Consider the following 26,215-nt stretch of genomic DNA (forward strand, 5'->3'; position numbering starts at 1 on the left):
TGCTTCTCCTTTCTTTAACTCTTGTTCTTTCTATGAATGTGATCTCTGTTCAGGCCGACTTGCAAACATGAAGGAGGCAATGTGTACGAGTGTGAAATAATGTTTAAATCAATGCGGATTACCATCTTGGTGGTTCATGTAGTTTATGAGGCTTTTTTCCTGCCCTTCATTTGTGTGCTTCTCTTCTCCAGCTCCCTGAAGCTAAATTCAATATTGTCAAGTGCAAGTGTTAGGAAGGTTGTAATTCACATGCACGCAGGCTTATTGTGTGTTTGCATTACTGGAGGTGTTGAATCACAACATTTTCCTCTGAACATTTCCCTTGTTGTGCATTTATATTCCCCCTTCCTTCGCAGATATAGAGAGCCTGAATAAGTCTGTGAACTACTGTATGTGGAGGTGAGATTTTCCCAGAGGTTATATTTAACATGGTCACATACAACTGTTGGAGACTGCATGCAGGCTGATTTTGTATTAATATCTGAAATGTAGCTAACAGCATCTCATTAACAGTTCCTGTATTGTTCCTCTCTTTGGAGCAGACATGAAGAGCAACAGCAGCCTGAACCCTCCCTACTTTCAGTTGACCCTGTTTGCAGACTTTGGGCCCCTCAGATACCTGTTCTTCATCTTGTGTCTGTTCATCTATGTGACTATAGTCTCTGCTAACATGCTCATTATTCTGGCAGTGTTCCTGGAGAAGTCTCTGCATCAGCCCATGTATATTTTCATCAGCTGTCTGTGTGTAAACTCTCTGTTTGGCTCAGCTGGATTCTTCCCCAGGTTCCTGCAGGACATCGTCTCTGACTCTCATTTGGTCTCACGTCCATTTTGCCTTATTCAGGTGTATGTTATTTACACCTATGCTGCCTGCGAGCTGACCATCCTCACCATCATGGCCTACGATAGGTTCATTGCTATCTGTCAGCCCTTACACTACCACAGTAAAATGACCTTCAAATGGGTGCAGGTTCTTGTGCTCGTTGCTGTTTTATACCCAGTGTGTATTATGGGCTTCTTACTCTATCTTACTGCTAAATTACCGCTGTGTGGAAACAAACTGAACCGGATGTTCTGCTCTAACTGGCCTGTGGTGCAGCTCTCCTGTGTGGACACCACTCTGAACAACATAGTTGGACGGTTTCTCACGGTAACGACTATCATCATCCCCATGTTCTTCGTCCTGTACACATATCTACGGATTCTGCTGGTCTGCAGGAGGAGATCGTCTGAATTCAGAGGAAAGGCGTTACAAACCTGCCTGCCTCACATCGTGTCCTTTATGACCTACTCCATCTCTCTCTTCTGCGAGCTTTCTCTGACTCGATTTGAGGCTGGTCAACTGAATCCAAGCGTCGCAGTTATTTTGTCTTTAGCGTATCTGATCATTCCCCCCCTCAATAACCCTATCGTGTATGGCCTGGGTCTGCCTCAAATCAAAGGAGTCGTGTTGAGATTTCTGAAGAAGGGTCCTGCTGCTGAAATATAAAAGGAATATGTTGACCATGTTAGATTGTGTTTCCTATCATAATTATTTAAAGGGATGCATGATTAGATAGAGATCAACATAAAGCACAACAACAATATTGTATATGCTTGATTTAACTTGATTTGGCTTGAATTTCCCTCAAATGTTAAAATATCACTATTCTGTTAAATGTAATAGATTTAAAGTTAGAACACATTATGTTCTGCCTCTTCATGCATATTTAAGTTCAATATTAAAATGTATTTTATTTTAACATATCCTCATAAAAAGTAGATTTGACAGGAATTCAGATTTACTGTATGTTAGGCATTGTGATGCTACACCACTTACTGTTGTTATTGTGTTTTAATATTTTGTTGTGAAGCATTCACCCTTTGTTACTATAATGAAAATGTAATGATGTAATATATTCAATAAACAACAGTCTACAGCCATGTGAGTCCCTGCTTTTTCACCTTCACTTAAATGAAATGCTATTGTTAGCCATTTGGAACATGTTTAACCTTGAAGCATGCTAACATTAGATGATTATCAGTGCAGCTGAGGATTATGGGAATTAATAAACTATAGAGCTTTCTATGTTTGGCCCCCTGCCTTAACTTTAATGTTATACGTACAGTAAATTACAAAGATCTGCAGTCTTTTGTCCAAAACGCTTGCCTTGGTGAACTATTTTTGCAAGAACATATTTTGTAAAATGTTAGTAAGATTGGTCACTTTCCATGCAGGTTTAGTGTGAATGTGTTGTTTTGTAAAGAAAGTGTTTTGCATTAACATTTGTAATGTATCTATGATAGAAGTAGAATAAACACTAAATAACCAAATATAATATCACAAAAAGCGGGCCTGAAACCTGAGAGCTGACATTCACTTTTAGGACTAAACTGACAGTTTTTCTTGTGGTCTTGGGTCAAAATGTTTATTTTCAAAAATATATTACCTTCCACGAAATTACATATGGAAACTTTCAGGGATTGTCACTAACAGCTGGCTTACTCGAGATCAGTGTTTCTAAAACTTTTTCATACCAAGGACCACTCAACAAAAAAACACTTGGACCACCTAACTCCACAAATATCCCAAAACACATCGTTTTTTACAAATCGCCTGAAAATGGTACAAACAAGTGGCCACATGTGTGATGAAGGTGTTTATCTGGGCTATATCATGCAATCGAAAGTTAAACTTAAGCTCGCTCAATTGCGGAGATATTCCCGCGAGAGTGCGGACAACTTAAATGTATTTATTTATTTAAAATGTTACCAATATACTCACGGACCATTAGGGGGCGCTCACGGACCACCAGTGGTCCGCAGACCACACTTTGAGAAGCACTGCTCTAGATACACTGCACTTTTCAACAGCTCAGATAACTGTAGGTTACATTGTAACCATTGTTCTATTTCGTCCCTTCTGACCGCCAGAGGCGGTGCTTTAAGCACTGGATATGTCCATCGCACGCATGCACAGCTCGAGTACCAATAACAACAAAGTCACCTGTGACCCACGTGACACCGGCGATATCAGCCGGTGTCGTCAGAGGATCTGTTCCTTTCATCTACTCGCTGCGCGAGAGTACCGTGGCTACGTTTTTGTAGCCTACAGCGTTCAGGTTTCAACGTTTGATCTGAGGGATTGCTCTGCAAGCAGCTGGCCGCGTGCAGCTTCGCGACTGACAGTCGGAGCTACGGGTCGTTAACGCGTCCTCCAGGAGCTGTGGCCGGCTGTGCAGAGCCTCGACGGACAGGTTTGTGTCAGCTTGTTGCTGGTGATGGCTGTGTCCCCGCACCCTCTCCCAGCCAAGTTGTCCTGATTGCCGTCTTATTTTTTGTGGCTTAGACTTTCTGGTGACGACAGTGTTCCCGCTTCCTCTCCCATAAAGTTGCCCTTATGCTCTTTTGAAAGTTCTGCTTGTGGCGTTGTGCCCGAGCTATCATTAGCATTTGAGTCCCAGCTTTGGCTGCGTCCCTCATTCAATTTAGTATGGAAGCCCAGAGGGTCATACTTTAAACCCGTTTTTCGTTTAGATGCAGAGAGTAAGGTAAGTACTTTCTATTTCTTAGAAGCTATTATCTGGTCCTAACATTTGTGTTCTGACTTGGTCGCTTGATTGTTAGCAGCAGCCGCTTGGCTAACACCTTGCTGTTAAGCTTAATTATTAACTCAGCCGGTGAGGGCAGTGCTCCCGCTCCCGGTAACATAGGGTTTGATTGCAGTAGCGCTAGATCGTTGTATTACTGCTCCTAGTACTAGATTCCTAGCACTAGGATGATATGCAGAGAACATCTTCACTGCGGGTGCTGTGTGCTCTGCATGTGCGGTTACTACTGTAACCATGGCCTACGGTTCTATGCGGGCTGTTCTCTTACTTAGAAGCTAATTATCTGGTCTTAACATTGTGTTCTGACTTGGTTGCTTGATTGTTAGCAGCAGCCGCTTGGCTAACACCTTGCATGTACTGTTAAGCTTAATTATTTAACTCAGCCGGTGAGGGCAGTGCTCTCGCTCCCGCTCCCGGTAAACGCATTGTATGGTTGCAGTAGCGCTATATCGTGGTATTTACTGCTCCTAGTACTAGACTCCTAGCACTAGGACGATATGCAGAGAACAATCTTCACTGTGTGTGATGTGTGCTCTGCATATGTGGCCATTAAGGAGGATTTCATCCTCCCAATATTATATTGTCTAGTGGGCAGCCGTTGGCTGACACTTTTAGGCACCGGCCACAGTTACTACTGTAACTAAGGTTCTAAGCCGTAAGTACTGGCCATAATTACTACTGTAACTACGGTTCCAAGCCGTGTAAGTACTGGCCATAGTCAATACCGTAACTACGGCTCTAGGCTGTGTAAGTACTGGCCATAGTTACTACTGTAACTACGGCTCTGTGCTGTGTAAGTACTGGCCATAATTACTACTGTAACTACGGTTCCAAGCCGTGTCAGTACTGGCCATAGTCAATACCGTAACTACGGCTCTGTGCTGTGTAAGTACTGGCCATAGTTACTACTGTAACTACGGTTCCAAGCCGTGCAAGTACTGGCCAGAGTTACTACGGCTCTATGCTGTGTAAATTCTGGCCATAGTTACGACTGTAACTACGGTCCTAAGCCGTGTAAGTACTGGCCATGGTTACTGCTGTAACTACGGCTCTGTGCTGTTCTCTTCTTTAGAAGCTAGTTATCTGGTCTTAAACATGTGTGTTATTTGACTTGATCGCGCTTGATCGTTAGCAGCAGCCGCTCGGCTAACGTCTTGCGTGTACTGTTAAGCTTCTTTATTTTACCCAGCTAGGTGAAGGCAGTGCTCTCGCTCCCGCTCCCTCTGCCGGAAATGCGGATGTAGCTACATCCCTTTTTTTGTTTGGCGAGTAGTAGCAGCGCTCTACTCTTCCCGTTCAGCAGGTAGCTGGTGAAGGCTGTGTTCCCGCACCCGCTCCCAGTTACGCTGCATCTGGCGTTCGCCTCTAACTCAACCAGTGAAGGCAGTTCTCGCCCCCTTCCTGGTAGACGCGATGGACATATCCAGTGCTTAAAGCACCGCCTCTGGCGGTCATCCGGGACTCATAGAACCGTTGTTACAGCCGTAACTATCGTTCTCTGAGTGAAAGACTATCTCTCCACCCAGCTACATAGTCCATATGTATGGGGGAACCTGACAGATGACGTGGATAATTATGTAAGACACACCAGTAGTACTGGCACGCACGGGTATGTAAGGCACAGGTGTGCGTGATCCAACACAGTCTCACTCCGTGATAGTCCAATAGCGACGCTTGGTCAGGGTCCTTTGGCGTGCAGTTGTGAAGAGCCGAGTCCCCTTCAGCTTCATAAACGGACGCAAAGAGCTTTCAACTGATTGCAATGTATTCCCATCGGCGGCGGTATTTCATGCTCAGGGAAGCACCGCGTCCAATACCGTCAATACCATGTCAGCGGCAGTTAAAGGCAATGTGAGCGTCCATTCCCATTGGATAACGGAGGATTTTACATCCTTATTGTTGTGACGACCCCTCCACACCACTCGGCGTTCCGTGGTCTCTCTCTCTTCTTGTTTGCAGGTTCCAGTGCTGTCGGGTGATCATGGACTGACGAGCTGCACCTGGGCAGCTGCTATAAGACGGCCCATCGCGTTTCGGGAGGCCTCTCATTCCTCTCGCACACTCCCCGTGTGAGCCTCGCGTCGCGGCTGTCTTTTTGGTGTCCACTAAATAAAGGATTGTTATACTTTCAGACCCCTCGTCTCGCCTCCCAGCTTTGTGTTGCAGCCCAAGAGCCGGGTTGTAACATTGTCGGTATGATAGTGACATCTGCACTAATCATCAACTCAAAAACACCAGATTATCCACAATATTGATCACTTGTATATAGACTCTTATTGCACTATTTCACAATTTTTCTTTTTGTATTGACTTGCACTATTGTTTCTGTTTATCTGTTGTATTGTGTTGCACTGTTGGAGGAGCCTGTGACCTGTGAAGATTTTCATCGTCATAACTACACTGTAGCTATGTACGCATGACCAATAAAAGCCTTGAACCTCGAGTAGAATTACAAAGTAACAATAATTGCATGTTGTACATGCTGCTGTAACAAAAACATTTCCAATTTGGGATCAATAAAGTATATCTTATTTTAAGATGATCGATGGCTCCTGCCATATTTACAAAATTAGCCTCTGAACTTTGACAAGTGCATGTTTCAGGCTTATCAATGAACAACAGGAGGGGTCACAGACATGAGACCAGCTGGTAAACAAAGCTCTTCTGACCTGAGCTGTCATGCTAATGCTGCCCATTATGGACACAAGCCATTTTCACCCATTTATAGATGATATTTTTTAAATGTGATAAAAAACAATGTGTTTCCCATCCCCTAAACCTCCAGGGCTGTACACAGTTTAATACTGGCAACTTCTCATTATGGGAGATATGAAAACGTCTTTTAAAACTACAACTCCCAGTAGAGCCGCGCCATAGAACATGTTGCGAAACACACATGTGTAGTTCTTTGGATAGTGTGCCGTCGATGGGCTTCATTCCGTTTCAAAGTGCTGTTTGACGTCGGGGTAACCTTGGCGCACTGCCACTCCAACATCCAATCAGAGCGTGAGGACTACCCGGGTTGGTTAAAAAAGGGAATATTTAGTTTGTCGAAAAACTAATCCATGAAAAAGTCATAGTATAATGTTTGGAAAAGATTGAAGTGTAAATAGTTAATTTGCACATCCTGATATGTGTAGAGAAAGTAGTGGAGTCAGTCTGAGGTGTTTCTGGAGCTTTATTTACAGATCTCTCAGCAGCTAGAGGAACATGCATTCTGCTGAACAGCAAACGCTACAAAAGGTTCACAAAGTCACATCTAAATAAATCTCCTCCTCGCTCAGAAAAGTACAAAACTGTGAAAACAGGAAAGATTTATTTACAAACTCAGCAGGGATTATTTACACATTTAAAAACTCTCATTTCAGATTCCCTCAGTTGCCAAAACAAAGATATAAATAAAGTGTATTAAAGTTGATTAAAGTGCAGATTCTGTGAACAGAACTGTGGAGCAAAACCCAGCTTTATTTAAAGTTTTTAATCACGTTTTACTCCTGATTTCTTCCTGTTTTCACCAATAAAATTACGACCAAATATCATCAATTCTGACTTTATATCAATCGTAAAAAACATATATTTTAAAACCACAAAGAATGTTTTAGAAATAAATGTAATTATTTAAGAAAATGTGTTATATTGTGAGAATAAAGATGCATTTTCCCCCATAAAATGTGGCTTAAACACAATATTATAAAAATAATGAAGCCACTTAAATTAATAATAAAATCACAACTTAATTGTCATTTTTATGTAGAATTATACATATTTATTAAACTCCCGATAAAGCTTTATTCTCATAATATTATTTATATTTAATCTGCATGTTTCTCCTCTCAAATTTGACCACATATTTAACCAGTGTGAGAAACGCTAAAATAACTATAATAAATAATAATAAAAGTCCTAGAGTTGTTTTTCAGCAGGAAATATAAGAAATATAAGGAAGATATATCGCTGCTTTATTTCTATTTCACACATGATAATAATCACATTATATCTGATCAATACAAACCAGTACGTGTGTTATAAGAGTGTCAAAATGCAAGATCTATTGGCATTAAAACACGTGATCTTGTGGATGATTCAGGTGTTTTCTGGTGAAATATACAAGAAGCAGAGATACTTTTATTTATTGATTTATTATATTCACATTTAAATAAAGAGAAATGTTTGTTTTGGCAACCGTTGAATGGTCCGGTGGAAACGTCTCATTTTATTGACCTGCTGAATCTATAAGGAGATAAAGCTTTGGATACCAAGCTGCTTCGTATTTACACACACAATAACAACTAATATTCATTCGTTCATTAAATCCTGCAGGTTCAGAGCGTCAGGAAATAAAAATGTTTTATTGCATTTAAATAAAAACATGATGCCGGATAGAGAGTGTTCTTAAAGGGGCGGTACGTAAACATGTGATGATTTAATGCCTCCTAATTTAATCTGGATTTTATTTTATATGGTATTGATTGTTTGCTGTATTCTGTGGGATAACGTAAAGCGCTAAAATAAATGCAATTAATTATTAGTTTTCTTGTTAAAACTGAATTTTCTCTGTCGGTCTTTCTTGCAAATGTATGACTTTAAAATCTCAGAGAATTTTCAGGTTTTTTTCTAAGAAATTAGCTAATTTAATTTAAGAGTATATATTGATTTTTTTTTATTGTTTATACTTCAGATATTTAGAGAGAATTTTATTTATTTTTTGTATATTTAAAAATGTAATCTCAGAGAATATTTGTGTGTTTTTTCCTAAAACTATCCAAGACAGTAAATGGGCGGCACTTTCAGATGGCTGAGAGTAAGTGGGCGGGACTTTCAGATGACTGACAGGAAGGGGGCCGGGACTTTTAGATGACTGTCAGTAAGTAGACGGGACTTTCAGATGACTGACAGTAAGTGGGCGGGACTTTCAGATGACTGACAGTAAGTGGGTGGGACTTTCAGATGACTGACAGGAAGGGGGCCGGACTTTCAGATGACTGACAGTAAGTGGGTGGGACTTTCAGATGACTGACAGGAAGGGGGCCGGACTTTCAGATGACTGACAGGAAGTGGGTGGGACTTTCAGATGACTGACAGGAAGTGGGCGGGACTTTCAGATGACTGACAGGAAGGGGGCCGGACTTTCAGATGACTGACAGGAAGTGGGCGGGACTTTCAGATGACTGACAGGAAGTGGGCGGGACTTTCAGATGACTGACAGGAAGTGGGCGGGACTCATATATTTACAAGTCTAATCTCATATAATATTTAGAAAAAGACAATATATGTTCCCTTGACTAACATCTCCTCTTACCCCGTTTTAGATCCGTTTGTTCATTTCAATGTTACCATATGAAAGAATAACATAGCCCTCATTAGACTCCATGATGTACTGCCCCCTATTGGTCAAAATCTGAGAACGCAGCTTTAAACAACCAGCTTTACAGAGATTTCTAAACAAAAGCATCGTCCGATACTTCTGTTTGTTTGGCAGGAAGTAGGTAACTGCCATGTGTGACGCTATATGTTGTTGTTGTTTATATATTGTGTGTATATTGTGTTCATATACAGTGCTGTGAACAATACATCTAATCTAGTGACAGCAGAGGACGATAAGCACCAACAATGACGTACTGCCCCTTTAAATACAATGATGCAGCAGAACATGATGTTGCCTAGCAACAGGATTCAAACACTTTATATTTCTGGTTGTTTGAGTCTCATATTTGGAGGTTTTGTGTTAAATGTCCACCCTAAAACACAGCTGTGATTGATATCAAGTGTCTCAGAGTAGAGGATTGTTCATATCTACCCACAAATCTGGATTATTATGGGATGGATCCTGCAGAAACAGACCTGAGGAGCTTCTAACTTTTGGCACGATAGCAAACTGAATCTCACGAGGAAACAAAAACTGCTTTAGAGATTTCACAGAAAAAGCCTTAAAGGAGACGTGAGGGAGGATTTCATGAGAATAGAAACCACCTGTTGTGTTTTGTGTTTCACGCACAGAGCTCCACAGAAACAGAAATACCTCAAATATATTAGAGAAAATATTTGTGGCGTTTTTCTTTTTGAAACTCAAACACGTTCTCCTCATTATATTATAAATATCTTTATGATTAAATACAGATTAAGAGATCCTCGTTGAGACTAGACGTCTGTTAATATAGAACGGGTTTGCATAATATCCAACAAATCTAATTTACCTTTAAAAACCTGCTTTTATTTTCGTACAACAGAGTTTTAGGGCCACGGTAGAGGGAAAGATATCTCGGATTTTCTAAATAAAATGACGATTATTTCCAAAAATTGTGAGAAAAGTGAATAAAATGATAATAATTCAACTTTTTTAATGAGAAAAAGTCATATTTCTATATCACTTAAACTTGTAATTTATTTAGTCTTGTTTCCTTAAACTCCCAAAAACCTCATAATGTTATCAATTTTCTCAAAGTGGCCCTAAGAGTCCGTCAAACAGAATGAAATCGCCCTCCAGGTATCAGTTTGTTCTCCTGTGTTCTCCTGAAGAAATGCAGGATATCAGGGTTTATTCATTAATTAAGAAATCATAATTAAAAAGGTGAGAGAAACTTGGATCTGTGCGGCACTCTTTTAGGATTCAGTGATTAAATCTCCCTTAACATCTGTGCATCCTGTGTGTGAGAGTGTTTCACGTCAGGTGTCTGCAGGACCTTTCCTCCAGCAGCGCATGCACCGTCACCCCGAGCCTCACAAGACCTTTTTCCTCCAGGATGTGATGGGGGAGACACAGCTTGTCCTGGGGGAGGAAGAGGAGAAAAGAGAGACAGGATTTAGACAAAATGCAAGTAAACGTGGGAGTGTTTGTGCATATTAAACCCCTTTGAATGTCTCCACTAATGCTGCAAAAACACGTTATCACCACTTTTACTCCAGGAATTAGCCACATCTCAAAATAAATACCAATAAGCGTCTCCTGCAAAATGTAGTTAAGCGTATTTGTTAAGGACATTATAATTGTAACCTGCATTTATGAACAAGATGCATTGTGTTTATTTTTAGTAAATAAAGGCACATTTACACTTCCCACCCAAAGGACTTTACTTTTATATTTTCCCAAATATATTTATACATACATATTACTGTCATTATGTTTTTTTTACAGGACATATTTTACATATCATCACAATAAAGTACAGTAAACTACGGCTACTGACTATTATTGTGATCATTGTTCAGGGTTTAGTCTGTAAGTTATTTAACAAAAATCACTATTTACTGTTAAGCAATACATACACGTATATCTTAATTAACCTGTTGAGCCCTGAGCCTGTTTTTCAGGTCTCAGGCTTGAAAATGAAATTCCCAGAACAAATTACTATAACTTCACTTCTAAAAGGGGTGAATTAATAATCTTTTTTCTCAAAGCAATGATAAACCTGTGAGTTGGATGTAGAACAGTCAGAATCAATATAGAATTTATTTTTATTTTAAAGTAAATCAAGATTGAACATGAAAATGTAAATCATAGTGTCCGTCCAAAAAAAAAACATTACTTATAGTGAAAACCACCCTTGAATGATGGGATAGAAGACTAAAAGCTTTAGGAATCCAAACTATAGGCGCTTTCACACCGGAGTACTTTTCCCAGTATAGTTCCGAAAATGTGCGTTCACACCAAAAAAATCCGGAACTAGAACTTAGTTCATGAGAATATTTCCCCCCCCTTTTCAGTCCCTGCTAGAGAGCAGGTACTTTCATGGGAGAAAAAGGTTCCCATTTCTCATTGGCTGGGCGGATTGCAAACCACGCCCCGTAAAACTCCCAAAACGTGTTGAGAAGCTGCCATTTTATTTCCCTCGCATTAGCATTATTAGCATTAGCCCAGCGCATAAACGCAGAGAGACTAACTTATGGCAACACAAAATAACACATGGTAGCGGTGGAGATGAGGAGGTGTCGGCGTTCTGGCGATTTACTCTGAAGGCTAGTCCCCAACTCCGGGGACTTCCGGCCGGGGACTTCGGGTGGCAGTATATGCCGTGAAGTTGTTTGCGGACAGCCAGTAAACCCAAAGCAGAAGAAGAAGAAGTGACGCCCCTGCCGCGAGTTCTGATCGCTCAGTGATGATACTTATATTTCTAGAATCTGTGGAATCTCATCTTGCTAGCTGATATCTTGTTTGTGGAGATCCGATAAGTAATAAGGATATTTTACCGTGAGTTCTGTGCTAAGTGCGTTAGCATTTTTTTGCTCAGGGCTAATTCAGAAGCTTGGTATTACCCTTGGGGCATGTGGCTTCACTGGTTAAATAAAATGCTGTAGTAGAACATGATCTGCCTAGCAACAGGATTCAAACACTTTATATTTCCTCCACTGGTTATTTTAGACTCATATTTGGAGGTGTTGTGTTAAATGTCCTCCTCTTGCTGAATATGAAACCCTAAAACACATCTAAAGGAAGTTGTCCATAGTTTGTATTGTAACAAGTGAGCCCTCTTTATTTTCTATTCATTAAATAATATATTTAAATGTTTGGCCAATCAGCTTCCTCTTTCTTTTGTTTATCTGTTGTTACTTCCCTTTCCCCCTGAAGACAATAAGGGAACGTAACATGATTTAAATGAATAATAACAGCTGTTGGCAGGTACATAAAGCGTCTGATGAACACAAGTAAACTCATGCAAATTAAAGGTAAACAACGACTCTTTAAAAACAGACGTTATCCCTAAACTGCATTTATTTCCTCGGTCTTTAACGGTCACATATCGTACACAAGTCTTAGAAATAATCCATTCACATCATCACAGAAAGAGTAATGTAAATGTTCTGCCAGAAGCAATTCACAGAAACCTAAATAACCACGTCTATAATTAACAGAAATTAACATTTTAAGTGCATGTTGTTTTTATCTTACACTGGTTTGTGTCTGTGTTCAGTTTCTGTGCATGTTTACATCCCTCTCAATATCACAGAGCGCTAAGATAAACAGATAATATATATATATAACTTCATAAATCTAGAGTCTATAGCCCTTCAAATGTCTAACTCTTTCATATTGCATATCAGGAGATAGAAAATAAGAAATGCAGGACGAAATGAATACATTAATAAAAAAAAAACACGAATAAATAAATGTATTAATGGGTAAATAACTAAGATTAGAATTAATAAATTAACACATTTTTTATTAATAAGTAAACAAATAAGTAAATAAACAAACAAATAAATAAGTTAATTAATTAATTAATAAACAAATAACTAAATTAATAAATACAAAATATAATTTAACAAGAAAATACATTTATAAATACATAACAAAATAAATAAATACATTTCCTATATTTTCTAAGTTTCAAAACAGCACAGGGAAAACGTCTAAAAATAACAATTCATGTTGAAATTAAACCCATTATAATAATCTATATATAATAATCTATATGGCTTCCAGGTGGCTTCCTCGTTCTGTCTTTATCACACAATAGAAAACATGCATGAGTTTTATAAAGTCCAGTGACTCTGAAATACGGGGACAATAAAGAAAATATAAACCAATAATCATAAAGATGCAGGGGATATTAGGCGGCCATTTTGGACGTCTGCGCCACTTCTGATTGTTTTTCTTTGTTCTGTATCATCTTGGTAGAAATGTGTTATTTGTAATACTGATTCATGGGACAGTAGCTATAGGTTTCCATCAACATGAGTTGCAAATATACACAATTCAAGAAAACGTGTTGCTATCCATGGTGTGTTTTTTAGGAGATTAGCAGTCAAATCAAAATGCAAATTCTGCAGCAGAGCAGAAGAAGAAGATACAAGATGGTGTCATTACAGAGCGGCATAAAAACGTGAAAATATACGAAGTGGGCAGGACTCTCAGATGACTGATAAGAAGTGGGCGGGACTATAAGTTGACTGACAGTAAGTGGGCGGGACTTACAGATGACTGACAGTAAGGGGGCGGGACTTTCAGATGATCGACAGTAAGTGGGCTGGACTTTCAGATGACTGACAGTAAGTGGGTGGGACTTACAGATGACTGACAGTAAGGGGGCGGGACTTTCAGATGATCGACAGTAAGTGGGTGGGACTTTCAGATGACTGACAGTAAGTGGGCTGGACTTTCAGATGATTGACAGTAAGTGGGCTGGACTTTCAGATGATCGACAGTAAGTGGGCGGGACTTTTAAGATGACTGACATGAAGAGGGCATGACTTTCAGTTGACTGACAGTAAGTGGGCGGGACTTTTAGATGACTGACAGTACGTGGGCGGGACTTTCCGATGACTGACATGAAGTGGGCGGGTCTTTTAGATGACTGACAGTAAGTGGGCGGAGTCTACTTGATGTCAGACAAGTAAGTGGGCGGGACTTTTAGATGACTGACAGTAAGTGGGCGGGACTTTCAGATGACTGACAGGAAGTGGCGGGACTTTTAGATGAGTGACAGGAAGTGGGCAGGGCTGACAGGAAGTGTCTGTTTCCACGGTTACGTGAGCTCGCTCCAGCTGTAGGCGAGGAACAGCAGAACGAGGCAGAGCACGTGAAGAAGACTCGAGCCAATAAGGTCCCAGATCTGCCAGGAAGGGGGCGGGGTCTGAGTGGTGACGGACACCAATGAGGGGGAGGAGGGAGCTGGGCTCTGAGATGGGACCACCGCTTCCTGTTTCCTGTCTGGAGAGGAAGTATCGAAGGAAACCAGCGCCTGCACCGTGACGCTGAGAGGCTGCAGGCGACTCTGGATGATGTCATAGGGCGAGCAGAGGGAGGACTGGCACCCCCGAAAACAATACGTGAAGGAGAGGAAACAAGGGATAAGGAGGAAGAGGAAAGGGAATGAGGGATGCCAAGGATGTGAGGGAAGGAAGAAAAAATAGGAAATGATAGGTAGAACAAAGATGAGAGGAAACAAGGAGGAGGAAAAGGAATGAGGAAGAGGGAAGAAAAGTGAACAAGTAGATGAGGAAAGGAAACAAAAGAGGAGCAAAAGGATTGAGGAAGAGGGGGGAAATGGGGGATAAAGAGATGAGGAAAGGATACAAGGGAGAAGAAGGGGAAATGATTAGGAAAGGGAACGAGGAAGAGTTAAGAAACATTGAATAAGACGATGAGGGAAGGATACAAGGGAGTACAAGGGAGGGGAGGAAGAAAGGGAATAGGAAAACATTGGAAATTAAAATCAAATGAATTTGAGACGAGGAGAGAAGCAAGAGAGAGGAAGATGAAAAAAGATTGATGAATAGTATGTGGAAGAAAAGGAAGAGGTGAGAAGATGGAGGAACGTTGAAGGGTTAGGAGTTTTACAAATAAAAAGGATAAAAGATGGATGGAAAAAACACAACACCAGGTGGAGGAGGAGGAGGAGGAGGAGGAGGAGGAGGAGGAGGAGGAGGAGGAGGAGGAGGAGGAGGAGGAGAGATGAAGGTAACAAGCAGGTGATAAAAGAGGACAACGAGGATTAAGGAGGAGATTAGAGATGAAGGAAAAAGGAAACAACAGAGAAGAGAGAGAATAAAAAACAGAAATATAAAAAGTGAAAAAAAAGACGTGTCATCGACAAAGAGGAGGAACGATCCAGCAGGAGAAAGAAAGAAAAGATCGGAGGTTAACCAATGAAAACAGAGGTCAAAGGTCACAGGGGAGGAAGTGAGGAAGAGGAGGATGATTACTAAGATGAGGAAGATAAATCACATCTCTCTCTCAGTAAACACACCGGGGTGATGGAGAGCCAGCACGTTAGCACAGAAGCTAATCATTAGCACAGAAGCTAATCATTAGCACAGAAGCTAATCATTAGCACGTTAGCCGCGGAGAAGCTGTTAGCACGTTAGCTAGAATGAAGCAAAGCATCCACACAGAGGTCAGCAAGCAGCAGCAAGATGGAGGTCAACGGCTCACAGTGGGATAAATACACGTATACAAATGTTGTGTAATCTCAAAGAGAAGACTAAGAGGAAACTGATTGTTTTGTTCGATCTCAAGACAAAAGACACGGCGTTGATACATTAAAATACAAACAAATATATTACAATTATCACATTTAAAAGTACCAAATGATCCTGACTGATGATATTTTAAATGATGTGGTGTCAGACTTCCCTTTTTACTTTTCCTTCGTTTAATTTAAAGATGAAAAATGATGTTGTTGTTATTATTTTGGTTTCTCTATAGACTCCTAATCCCTCAAATTGATATTGTGCACGTCTGTAAAGTAAATATGAAGCCATAGACTTTGAGTAGCTAGAGTATGAGAATCCCCTTAAAAGGCACCAATTTAAGCCGTACTAAAACAGTGTAAATGCGACAGATCAATGTTTAATGTTGGGAAATGTACCAGGTGATTTCTTGGTCAGTGCCTGTTCTTTAATCTAGAAATAGTCAAGCACATAACTCTCTGTAAAAACATCGATTTGTCATTTTTCTGAATCCGTTTTTGGTCCGGACTAAGCGAAAAGTATATATTGTGTTTGCACCAAATATTCAGCTGGTTCCAGATAAGCAATATACACACACACACACACACACACACACACACACACACACACACACACACACACACACACACACACACACACACACACACACACACACACACACACACACACACACACACACACACACTGATTCATTCTCCTGCCTGCTGTCATGATGGAGGAAGCTGAAGCCACAGGCAGCGATGATGAAGATGATGAAGATGACTCAGCGTTAAAAACCCATTTAAAGCGACATGAACAAAAAAAGGAGCAACAACAAACCAGAGCTGGGAGACGCTGAGGGCTTCACTAGTTTATATTTAAATAAAGAAACACCATTTGGGAAGTAGGAGAAGATTATTAAACTGTTTTAGTCAACATTTTTGATTACATCTCCATGCTAGTCTCCAATATGCAGTGTCCTGCAAATATTACTTTTTTAAAGATTTCTCTTTACATTCAGAATTTTTTCTCGAAAAATCACATTTTTTTCATTTTTCATAAAATGTACTTTTTTTATATATTTTTTAAAGATTTCTGATTTTCCTTTAGATTCAAAATGTTTTCTCAAAATATAAAAAAAAATCTGAATTCTTAAAAAAACTGAATTTGAAGAAAACATTTAAAAATCTGAAATCTTTAAAAAAAGTAAGATTTTTTCTTTAGATTCAGATTTTTTTCTAAAAAAAGAATATATTTTTTTCTTCAAATTGACTTTTTCTTTAGATTTCCGATTTTTCTTTAGATTCTGAATTTTGTCTCAAACAATCTAATTTTTAAAACCAATTCAAATTTACTTTTTTTTAATATTTCACATTTTTCTTTAGATTCTGAATTTTGTTTAAAAAAAATCTAATATTTAACATCTTCTTCTCTTCCTGCTGAACTGATGAAGATAAAACGACGTAAAGGTTGAAACACGTGCTGTTAAAATCCTTAAATCTTCAGCTTCCTCCCAGACCTGGTTCAGATTGTATTGTCGTCGTCAGCGTCCTACAAATACTTTCTCCTCACTTACCGTCAGAGATCAGAACATAAACTCTCCATTTCCTGTCCCTGAAGACTCTTGTTTTTGCAGGACACTTCTTCACACTTCTTCTAAATCTTATTCAACAATCAGCCAACTGAAGCCACACATGATGATGGAGTTATGGGGGAAGTTCCTCTCATGAACCGGGGGGTTTCTCAGGTCAGAGGTTGCTGGTTCAAATCCCTGCATGTAGTTTATAACCTGGTGGTTTAGCAGGAGAACTTTCCATACGTCAACAAAACTGGACAATTAGCAACTCATTGGGTTTAGTTGCTTTGAGTTTTCTATTAAAATCTCTGCAGCATTCAGGGTATCTCTTCTGTGTTCACTAAATTAAGACAATAGTGACTACATTTCCCATGATGCTTTGGGAAGTGTTGCTATGGATTCAGTGAGTTATGCAACAGCTAGTGTCTTTTAATAATTACGTTCCCATACAAGTAAAATGTCATTGTCGATTAATGTTTGTTTTTCACGTCTCACACATTTGTTGCGTTAGGAAAAGGTGGAGAGGTCGGACAAAAGTCAACGTTGACTCAATTTAATTAAATCCATAACAAACATTTCTATTTAAAACCAAAGTCGCATGCTAAACCCTATCAGGTACTTTTCAGGCTTCTTTGATGCGTTTTGTTTCGATTTACAACATTAACACAAGCTCAAAAGTAATCCTGGCAAATGTGATGAATCTCGAGCAACTTCTGCATCTATCTTTACGTCAGAAATAGTGATATCCCCAGGAAGTGTAATATGAGACTAAATGTGTTTCCTATCTGAAAGGATGAATCCTAACACTGATACTTACAACTGTAGCACCAGCCGGCATGATTTAAAAGAACATTAATCTCTCATTTCTCACTCTGTGTCGACTTGAAGACGCCCCCCAGTTCAGAGAGCAGGGAGGGGAGGGGGTTATTATATATTATTATATATATAAGTGAGGGAGGGGGTTATTATAGAGATGTCTTACCTGTGGGACCCCGATTTTCCTGCAAGCGTCCAGAAAGTTCTCCACATTTCTCCGACACTTAGCCATGCTGAGTTTGGGCTGCAACGACCAGGAAACACTGTTCAAATCAACATGTTTCAATCTAAAATATTATATATATAATAATAATATATATAATACTTATTTCCTCTACTGTATGTTATATTAAAGATGCATTAATATGATGTATCTCTCACTACGACGGGGGATATATATTATATTAAAGATGGAGTAATATCAAGCCCATTTTCTTCAAATGTACTTTTATTAGATTTCTGATTTTCCTTTAGATTCTGAAATTCTGCAGACGAGGAGGAAATACAAATATTACATTTTATATTATAAATGTTTTTATAAAAAATCTGATATCTTGTTTATTTTCCTTCCATATTATGTATGATATATATTATATATAAAGTATTGATCTCTCACCACAGCAGGGGAGGGCACGTGGATGCTGCCCACAGAGCGCGGACGGATCTGATTGGCCAGATGACAGAGCACCACTCCGTCCATCAGAGAAGAGCCCAGGTCTCCAGGGAGATCCACCTTCAGACGGCTCTCTATGCTCTAAAGAGGAAACACAGACATCAGGTTTTAGATTACACTTTTTTATAGAGAATCTGATTTTTAAATGTTTCTCTGAGTTTTTTTTAAGATTTCAGAGAGATTCTGTTATTTTTCTAGAAAATCAGATTTTTCCACTAAACTTGGACTTTTTCTCAGAATTTACTTTTTTAAGATTTCTGATTTTTCTTAAGATTAAATTATTATTATTTTTTTCTATCATATTTTTTTTAATCATTCTTCAAATTTACTTTTTGAAAGATTTCACCTACAGGGTTACTTGGAGAGGGTCCGAGTCCGACCCTTGTCAATTAACTACAGGGGTCCCTCAGGGCTCTGTTCTTGGTCCTCTCCTCTTCTCCTTGTACACAAACTCGCTCGGATCAGTCATTAGCCCGCATGGTTTTTCATACCACTGCTACGCTGACGACACCCAATTAATTGTGTCCTTTCCCCGCTCAGAGACCCAGGTCGTCGCACGCATCTCTGCTTGTCTAGCTGACATCTCTTAGTGGATGTCTGATCATCACCTCAAGCTCAACCTTGACAAGACTGAACTGCTTTTCCTTCCGGGAAAAGATTGTCCCACTCTTGACCTGACTATCAACATTGGCACCTCTATTGTTTCTCCGACTCAGACTGCAAGGAATCTGGGTGTGATCCTAGATAACAATCTGTCCTTCACTGCAAACATCGCTGCTACAACCCGCTGCTGCAGATACACGCTTTACAGCATCAGGAGGATGCGTCCCCAGCTGACCCAGAAAGCCACGCAGGTTCAGGTCCAGGCTCTCGTCATCTCACGCCTAGACTACTGCAGCTCCCTCCTGGCTGGTCTACCTGCATTTGCCATCCGACCTCTGCAGCTCATCCAGAATGCAGCGGCTCGTCTGGTCTTCAACCTTCCTAAATTCTCCCACACCACGCCGCTCCTCCGCTCCCTCCACTGCCTTCCGGTAACTGCTAGAATCCACTTCAAGACACTGGTACTTGCGTACCATGCTGCGAATGGATCTGGCCCATCCTACATCCAGGACATGGTTAAACCGTACACCCCAGCATGTGCACTCCGCTCTGCATCAACCAAACGGCTCGCTGCACCCTCGCTGCGAGGGGGACCCAAGTTCCCATCAGCAAAAACACGTGGGTTTGCTATCCTGGCTCCAAAATGGTGGAATGAGCTCCCCATTGACATCAGGACAGCAGATAGCTTACACACCTTCTGGCGCAGACTGAAAACTCATCTCTTTCGACTCCACTTCGAGCAATAGAACTATTAACAAAGCACTTATATACTAATAAAGGACTGGCTTATCTAAAGCCAGTTGAGTAGCATTTGAAATGTTTTTGCTCTATGAAGCCTGATGTACTTATATGATTCTGTTTTCTTCAAGTTTGTATTTTGTTGGTCGAACGCACTAATTGTAAGTCGCTTTGGATAAAAGCGTCAGCTAAATGCAATGTAATGTAATTTCAGATTATTATTATTTTTTTTAAATTTACTTTTTCAGAAATCATTTTTTTGTTCAAACTTTTGTTCAGATAACAGATTTTACTCACACAATGAAGTTGCTTAAGAATCATCACGTTTATTACAAAAAAAATCAGTTTTTTATTTCTGCCTTTAATTTCTTGAAATATTGAATTTGTTCAGACGTTTTTACTTTTTCTCAGAATTTAGATTGGTGTTCAGATTTCACCTTTTTATTCATAAACGTATTGGTCAAAACTGCCTTTTTTAAATTGTAATCCCCCACTAACTAATGAATGATTAAAGTTTCTCACGTCTCTCAGATGCTCTGTGAGCTCCAGCTCTTCTCTCAGCTGCTCCATCTTCCTCCTCATCGTGAACTGAGGGTCGACAGATTCAAGACTCTTGTGGCTCCGCAGGAACACTGAGGAAGAGGAGTGGAGGAGGAGGAAGAGGAGGATAAATTAGGATACATTTACATTAACACAGCCAGGGTCTCTCTTCTCTCAAGCATATAAATATCTCGGGCCGTCACACTTCTGACTTCTGAGGAAAAAACTAAGTTTGCAAAGCATGCTAAAGCTCCACACACACGCACACACACACACACACACACACACACACACACACACACACACGATTTATATAGGTTATAATTTAGACGTTGTATTAAATCTATCTATCTATTATTAAATCTGAAATGACATCATGCCGTGACTTCCTGTGCGTTCACACTCAGGGACACTGACAGAAATAGCCTTTCTGCATTAAAGATGTGAAAGCTCACGCAAGCGAAAGATTCACGTGCACTCTCTCTTCAGCTCCGTGCACGCTCAGCGCTCATGTGGAGGACTTATTGAACTGGAAGAGCTGGAGACGTTCTCACTGCACATCCAAACCAGTTAAACCAGTTATTATATCTGTCAAAAATAATCATAAATTAATCATAAAAACCTGCTGCTTTCAACGTTTCCGATCATTTGTTTTTGGCAACATCTAGAGTTTTTATATCACATTTAATACAAATTATTCAAATATTTTTTTATTTATATTTTGCTTATTGTTTTTAAAATATTTGTCAGTTTTCTATGGATTGTTGTCAGCTGACTGGAGCTGGAACTGACTCACTGTACATTTAAGTAAGGGATAATGTGCAGGGACGCGGTCATTATGGGGAAAAGAACACCGACAGGCTGATCAGGAGCCCGACGCGAAGCGGAGGGATCTAGATCGGCATGAAATAAAGCCATGTAATAAACCTTGTTATTATATCCGTCAAAAATACCCTCAAAATAATCAGATACACCTGCTGCTTTCAACTTTTTACGCACGCACGCACACACACACACACACACACACACACACACACACACACACACACACACACACACACACACACACACACACACACACACACACACACACACACACACACACACACACACACACACACACACACACACACACACACACACACACACACACACACACACACACACCATGTATACATCACTTCAGGGGACATTACATTGACTTACATGCATTTCCTGGAGATGTATCCTAACCTTAACCATAACCAACACATGCCTAATCCTAACCCTAACCAAGTCTTCACCCTAAAATTAATGATTCCCCTTATGAGGACCTCCAATGTGTCCCCATAAGGGAAGCCAGTCCCCACACGTGACTATGTAAACAGATTTAGGTCCCCACAAGTATAGTAATGCTAGGACACACACACACACACACACACACACACACCCCCCGAATAAAACTGAACACAGCTTCAATGGTTAAGTGCATTTCCTCAAAATGGCCACAAGGGGGAGCTATTTAGCAACACAAAAAAACTCATTCTGATTTTTAGGTTATTTTTGCAGAATTAGACTTTTTTTAAATCACATTTAATAAAAAAGATTGAAATACTTTTTGATTCATTTCTTGCTTATTGTTTTTTAAATATTTGTCAGTCTTCATGGGATTGTGCTCAGCTGATTGGTTCGTTTGTCTGTCATTTATTATTATGTGTTTGTTTTTCTCCTCCAGTCTGCCAGGTGGTCATGTGATTGGTCTGGATGAGTGTGGATGAATATTAAGGAGTGTTTGTGTTTGATATCCGCTCTGTGGGAGGCAAAAAGAGGGGGAGACAAGGGAGGGCAAACCATGCTATCTTTAAGATTCATCTTTATAGGTCAGGACATTTTAAAACGCCTCCTCCTCCTCCTCCTCCTCCTCAGATTCCTGTTTCTGAGCCTCCTCCTCCGACGGGCTATTTAAAGGGTTTGAAGGATATTTTTAAACTGTGCATGATGTTTTTTTTTACGTCTTTCTCATGAATTATTCTTAGCTCTCTGAAGTAGAAAGCTGCTCCTTTCAGCAGATCAGTCAGTCAGGAGTAAAACACAAGACACGTCGATGAAGGGAGGAGGAAAATATCAATATCCTGCTGCTACTGTCACTAAATACACTCTTACTTTGGAGTCAATAAAGGACATTGTGTGCCAAATAGTAATCTCTTATTTAAATACTGTATTATTTTTGCAATTGGTCTTTAACCCTCTGGAGTCGGTGGACGCGCCGGCGCGTCCAAGTGCGCATAATTTTACGTAATTAATCATATATTTTCGATTATAAGGAGTAGAAACATGATTCAGATATCCGCGGAATCGCCGGAAGGGTAGCTTTCCAGCAGTATCTCCTGTGAGACTGTAACCAGGGCACAACAACCAATATGGCCGCTCAAAGCAGCTTGACTTTACACTGTGTGGGATTGGTGGATTCGTGTGTCCGTCAAGGAAATCTCAGCCGGCAGACATCAAGGTCTGAAATGACCAATGGACATCGAGAAATCACTAAGGACCTACCCACCGAGTAAAAAAAACATAAACCACGTTTCTCCCATCAGTTTACGTCAGTGTGGAGAGAGAGAGAGAGAGACAGACAGAGAAAATGGCTAAAAAAAGTTGCCGACTTCACTCGAGATTTTTTTCGCTAGCAGCAGTGAAGATAGAGCTTCAGATGTTCAGAACCTGAAGTCTTCGACTCTTCTGAAGAAGAAGAACACAACGACAACAACAAGGATCCATTTGGACATGGGTAAGTGTAAATATTACAGTAATAGTGTACTGGCAATGTGTGGGGAATACCGCGAAAATGAACAATAGGTTTATTGATATATATTTGTTATCGATAGTCATGAACTTTTTCTTGGGACAAATTAGCAAACGTTTACTCTGTGTTAACGTTATTGTGGTGTGTAAAAATGAGATTACATGTGTAGATGATTAAATTAATCATTTATTCGTCCCACAACGGAGACATTTACAGTGACATGATTTTGCCATCGATTATTGTATCATACTGTTCTGTACAGATGAGACTTTGTCATAGATTTATTTATGTGTGCCTGTTATTATTTTACCGTCCTGTACAGATGACACTTTGTAATCAGATGTAGCCTATGTATATGTTTGTCTGTGATTTTATACTGAATGTAAAGTAACTGGAAATACCTGTGTGTGTGTGTGTGTGTGTGTGTGTGTGTGTGTGTGTGTGTGTGTGTGTGTGTGTGTGTGTGTGTGTGTGAGTGAGAGATCGAGAGAGACTCCTTTTCCAACCTCCCAAACTTTCTTTTTATGTGTGCATTTTTATTTGTGCTTGAGCAACATTTTACTTGAACTTTATTTCAATGAAATTAGTTGTAATTGTTGTCCTACATTTTTATTTGTTTTACAGAGATGTTTCACAGCTGTCTGGGCCTAGTGGCCCACAGGTGGCGTTTATCCAGCAGCCACAACATCCATCTGTGCCGGCCCCCAGGTCAAGATCTACTGTGGCTCAAGGGCCTTCACTAGAGCCATCACCACCAAGGACCAGCAGACCAGCATCACTACAGCTGCCTCCACCTCCATCTGCGGCTGCCACCAGGTCAAGATACACCTCAGCACAAAGGCTCCACCACAGCCATCACCTTCAACCCAGCCAGCAAGGAGGTCTCGTGGAGGTCTCATATAGCACTTGTACACCCCACCTATGCACCATCACCCCCACCTACACAGCAGCCAGACCCACTGTCTTGGAAGACAGACAAAGACCTTGACACTGTCTTGACATTTATAATGAATAGTTGGTTGAAAGTTCTGATGTTCAATATTGTAAATAGTTAGATTTTCCAGTTTCTTATATTTATATAAATTGTTGGTTGAAAAAAAAAGGTTGAATGCTCAATTTGTATTTGTACACATCACATGAACCTTGGTATGTAATATGAAGTCATTATTCAGTCCTGATGTATCTCAGTCCCTGCTGTGGTGAAAGTAGAGTGATAAACACTTGTTTTACTCAAAATTCGAATACATTTTTTTTCATTTTAGACATGAATTACACATTTATATAGAGTGTAATTCAAATATTTCACTGCTTTTGTGATCCTAAGACTTTGGTAACCAAATCTAAAACACCAAAACATTTCGATCACATGAGTAAATTTGTGTTTTCATAAGAGTTTTGAAGATTTTCTGAAAATCGGATGTAACATTTTAAGCTTTTGAGCTACTTATCTCATCAAACAGTGCTCTAAGGTGAGTAATTTGCATATATAGCAATACCAGAGATTGTCCTGAACATTTTGATATTTAACACATGGGGTGCCATGTTAGAAGAAACACATTTAAAAGGGGATTTAAGAAAACATCAAAAATTCGAGAAAATACCCTTAGACTCCAGAGGGTTAAAGAGGCCCTCTCCTGTAGTGTTATAGGTTTCTGTGCATGTAAATGGTCTGAAGAGGCTAACATCCTAAAGTTTCTCGCGGTCCAACACGTTGTAGGTGGTAGACTGTCGGGGGACACCTTACTTCTTCCTTCTCTCTGTACCTGTGTACTCTCATGTTTCGAATAACCCAGCTTCCCCCAAATGTCTTTTTGGTGTCTATCTACGGCGGGATCCTGAGTCGTGGCTGAACCTGTCTCTGCGGTCCTGCCTGACTCTCACCATACTACTTCCATGATGGCTCCCACAGGATTGTTGACATCCTCGTGGATTCATCTTCTTATTACAGACACATGCATTTCCTAACATTTGGACTACCTAAGTTACAAATGTATTATCTTTTCAATTTACACACGGCATCTACTGCACGTCTGTCCGTCCTGGGAGAGGGATCCCTCCTCTGTTGCTCTCCCTGAGGTTTCTCCATGTTCCCTTTAAACTGTGGGGTTTCTCCGGAATTGTTTCCTTGTACGATGTGAGGGTCTAAGGACACAGGGTCTAAGGACAGAGGGTCTAAGGACAGAGGGTCTAAGGACAGAGGGTCTAAGGACAGAGGGTCTAAGGATAGAGGGTCTAAGGACAGAGGGTCTGAGGACAGAGGGTCTAAGGACACAGGGTCTAAGGACAGAGGGACTAAGGATACATGGTCTAAGGACAGAGGGTCTAAGGACAGAGGGTCTAAGGACACAGGGTGTCGTATTGTCATACTGATATTCTGTACAAACTGTGAAGACCACTGAGACAAATGTAACATTTGTGATATTGGGCTATAAATAAACATTGATTGATTGGCCTAAGGGGCGGGACATCTCTAGGCGGTTGAAGAATCACAACAGAGCCGGCCAACTAACCAATCAGAGCAGCTCTGGTTTCAGACAGAGGGTGAAAAGAGGTGCTGTCATTATTTTATTACGCTTATAAGTAAATGTGCAACTCAAACACTAAACTCTGCCTGCCTCAACATTAATAATTAATTTCCCCCGGAGATTACGGCCAGACATAAACAACGATACAGGGAAAAGAGGCTGAGAGGGAACCACAGACACAGAGTGAGGCACTATACGCTATACGCACACACTCACATATTGCCACACACACACATATATCACACACACACACACATATTGCCACACACACACTCACATATATCACATGCACACACACACACTGCCACACACACACACACACTCACATATATCACACGCACACACACACACTGCCACACACACATATCACACACACACACACTGCCACACACTCACATATATCACATGCACACACGTATATTGCCACACACACACACACACACACACACACACACACACACACACACACACACACACACACACACACAC

At 40.3% G+C, this 26,215-nt stretch overlaps 2 protein-coding genes across 2 annotated transcripts in view; one reads left to right on the plus strand and one right to left on the minus strand.

Annotated features, from left to right (window-relative positions):
* The first annotated feature begins 384 nt into the window (after window positions 1-384).
* LOC117442771 (olfactory receptor 6N1-like) lies at window positions 385-1,489 on the plus strand. Its single transcript, XM_034078720.2, has 2 exons — window positions 385-399; window positions 543-1,489. Exon 2 carries the CDS (start codon window positions 545-547, stop codon window positions 1,487-1,489), a length of 945 nt encoding a protein of 314 aa, XP_033934611.1. The 5' UTR covers window positions 385-399; window positions 543-544.
* A 5,261-nt stretch (window positions 1,490-6,750) lies between these two features.
* LOC117442765 (leucine-rich repeat and calponin homology domain-containing protein 1-like) overlaps window positions 6,751-26,215 on the minus strand; it is a 33,174-nt gene continuing 13,709 nt past the window's right edge. Inside the window, exons 7-10 of the mRNA XM_034078715.1 lie at window positions 20,405-20,514; window positions 18,485-18,622; window positions 18,035-18,112; window positions 6,751-10,356 (exon numbers count right to left, since the gene is read on the minus strand). Of these exons, the coding sequence (XP_033934606.1) occupies window positions 10,249-10,356; window positions 18,035-18,112; window positions 18,485-18,622; window positions 20,405-20,514 (434 nt within the window). The 3' untranslated portion in view covers window positions 6,751-10,248. The remainder of the gene's footprint in view (window positions 10,357-18,034; window positions 18,113-18,484; window positions 18,623-20,404; window positions 20,515-26,215) is intronic.

This window comes from Pseudochaenichthys georgianus, unplaced genomic scaffold, assembly GCF_902827115.2.
Source record: "Pseudochaenichthys georgianus unplaced genomic scaffold, fPseGeo1.2 scaffold_470_arrow_ctg1, whole genome shotgun sequence".
Taxonomy (NCBI): Eukaryota; Metazoa; Chordata; class Actinopteri; order Perciformes; family Channichthyidae; genus Pseudochaenichthys; species Pseudochaenichthys georgianus.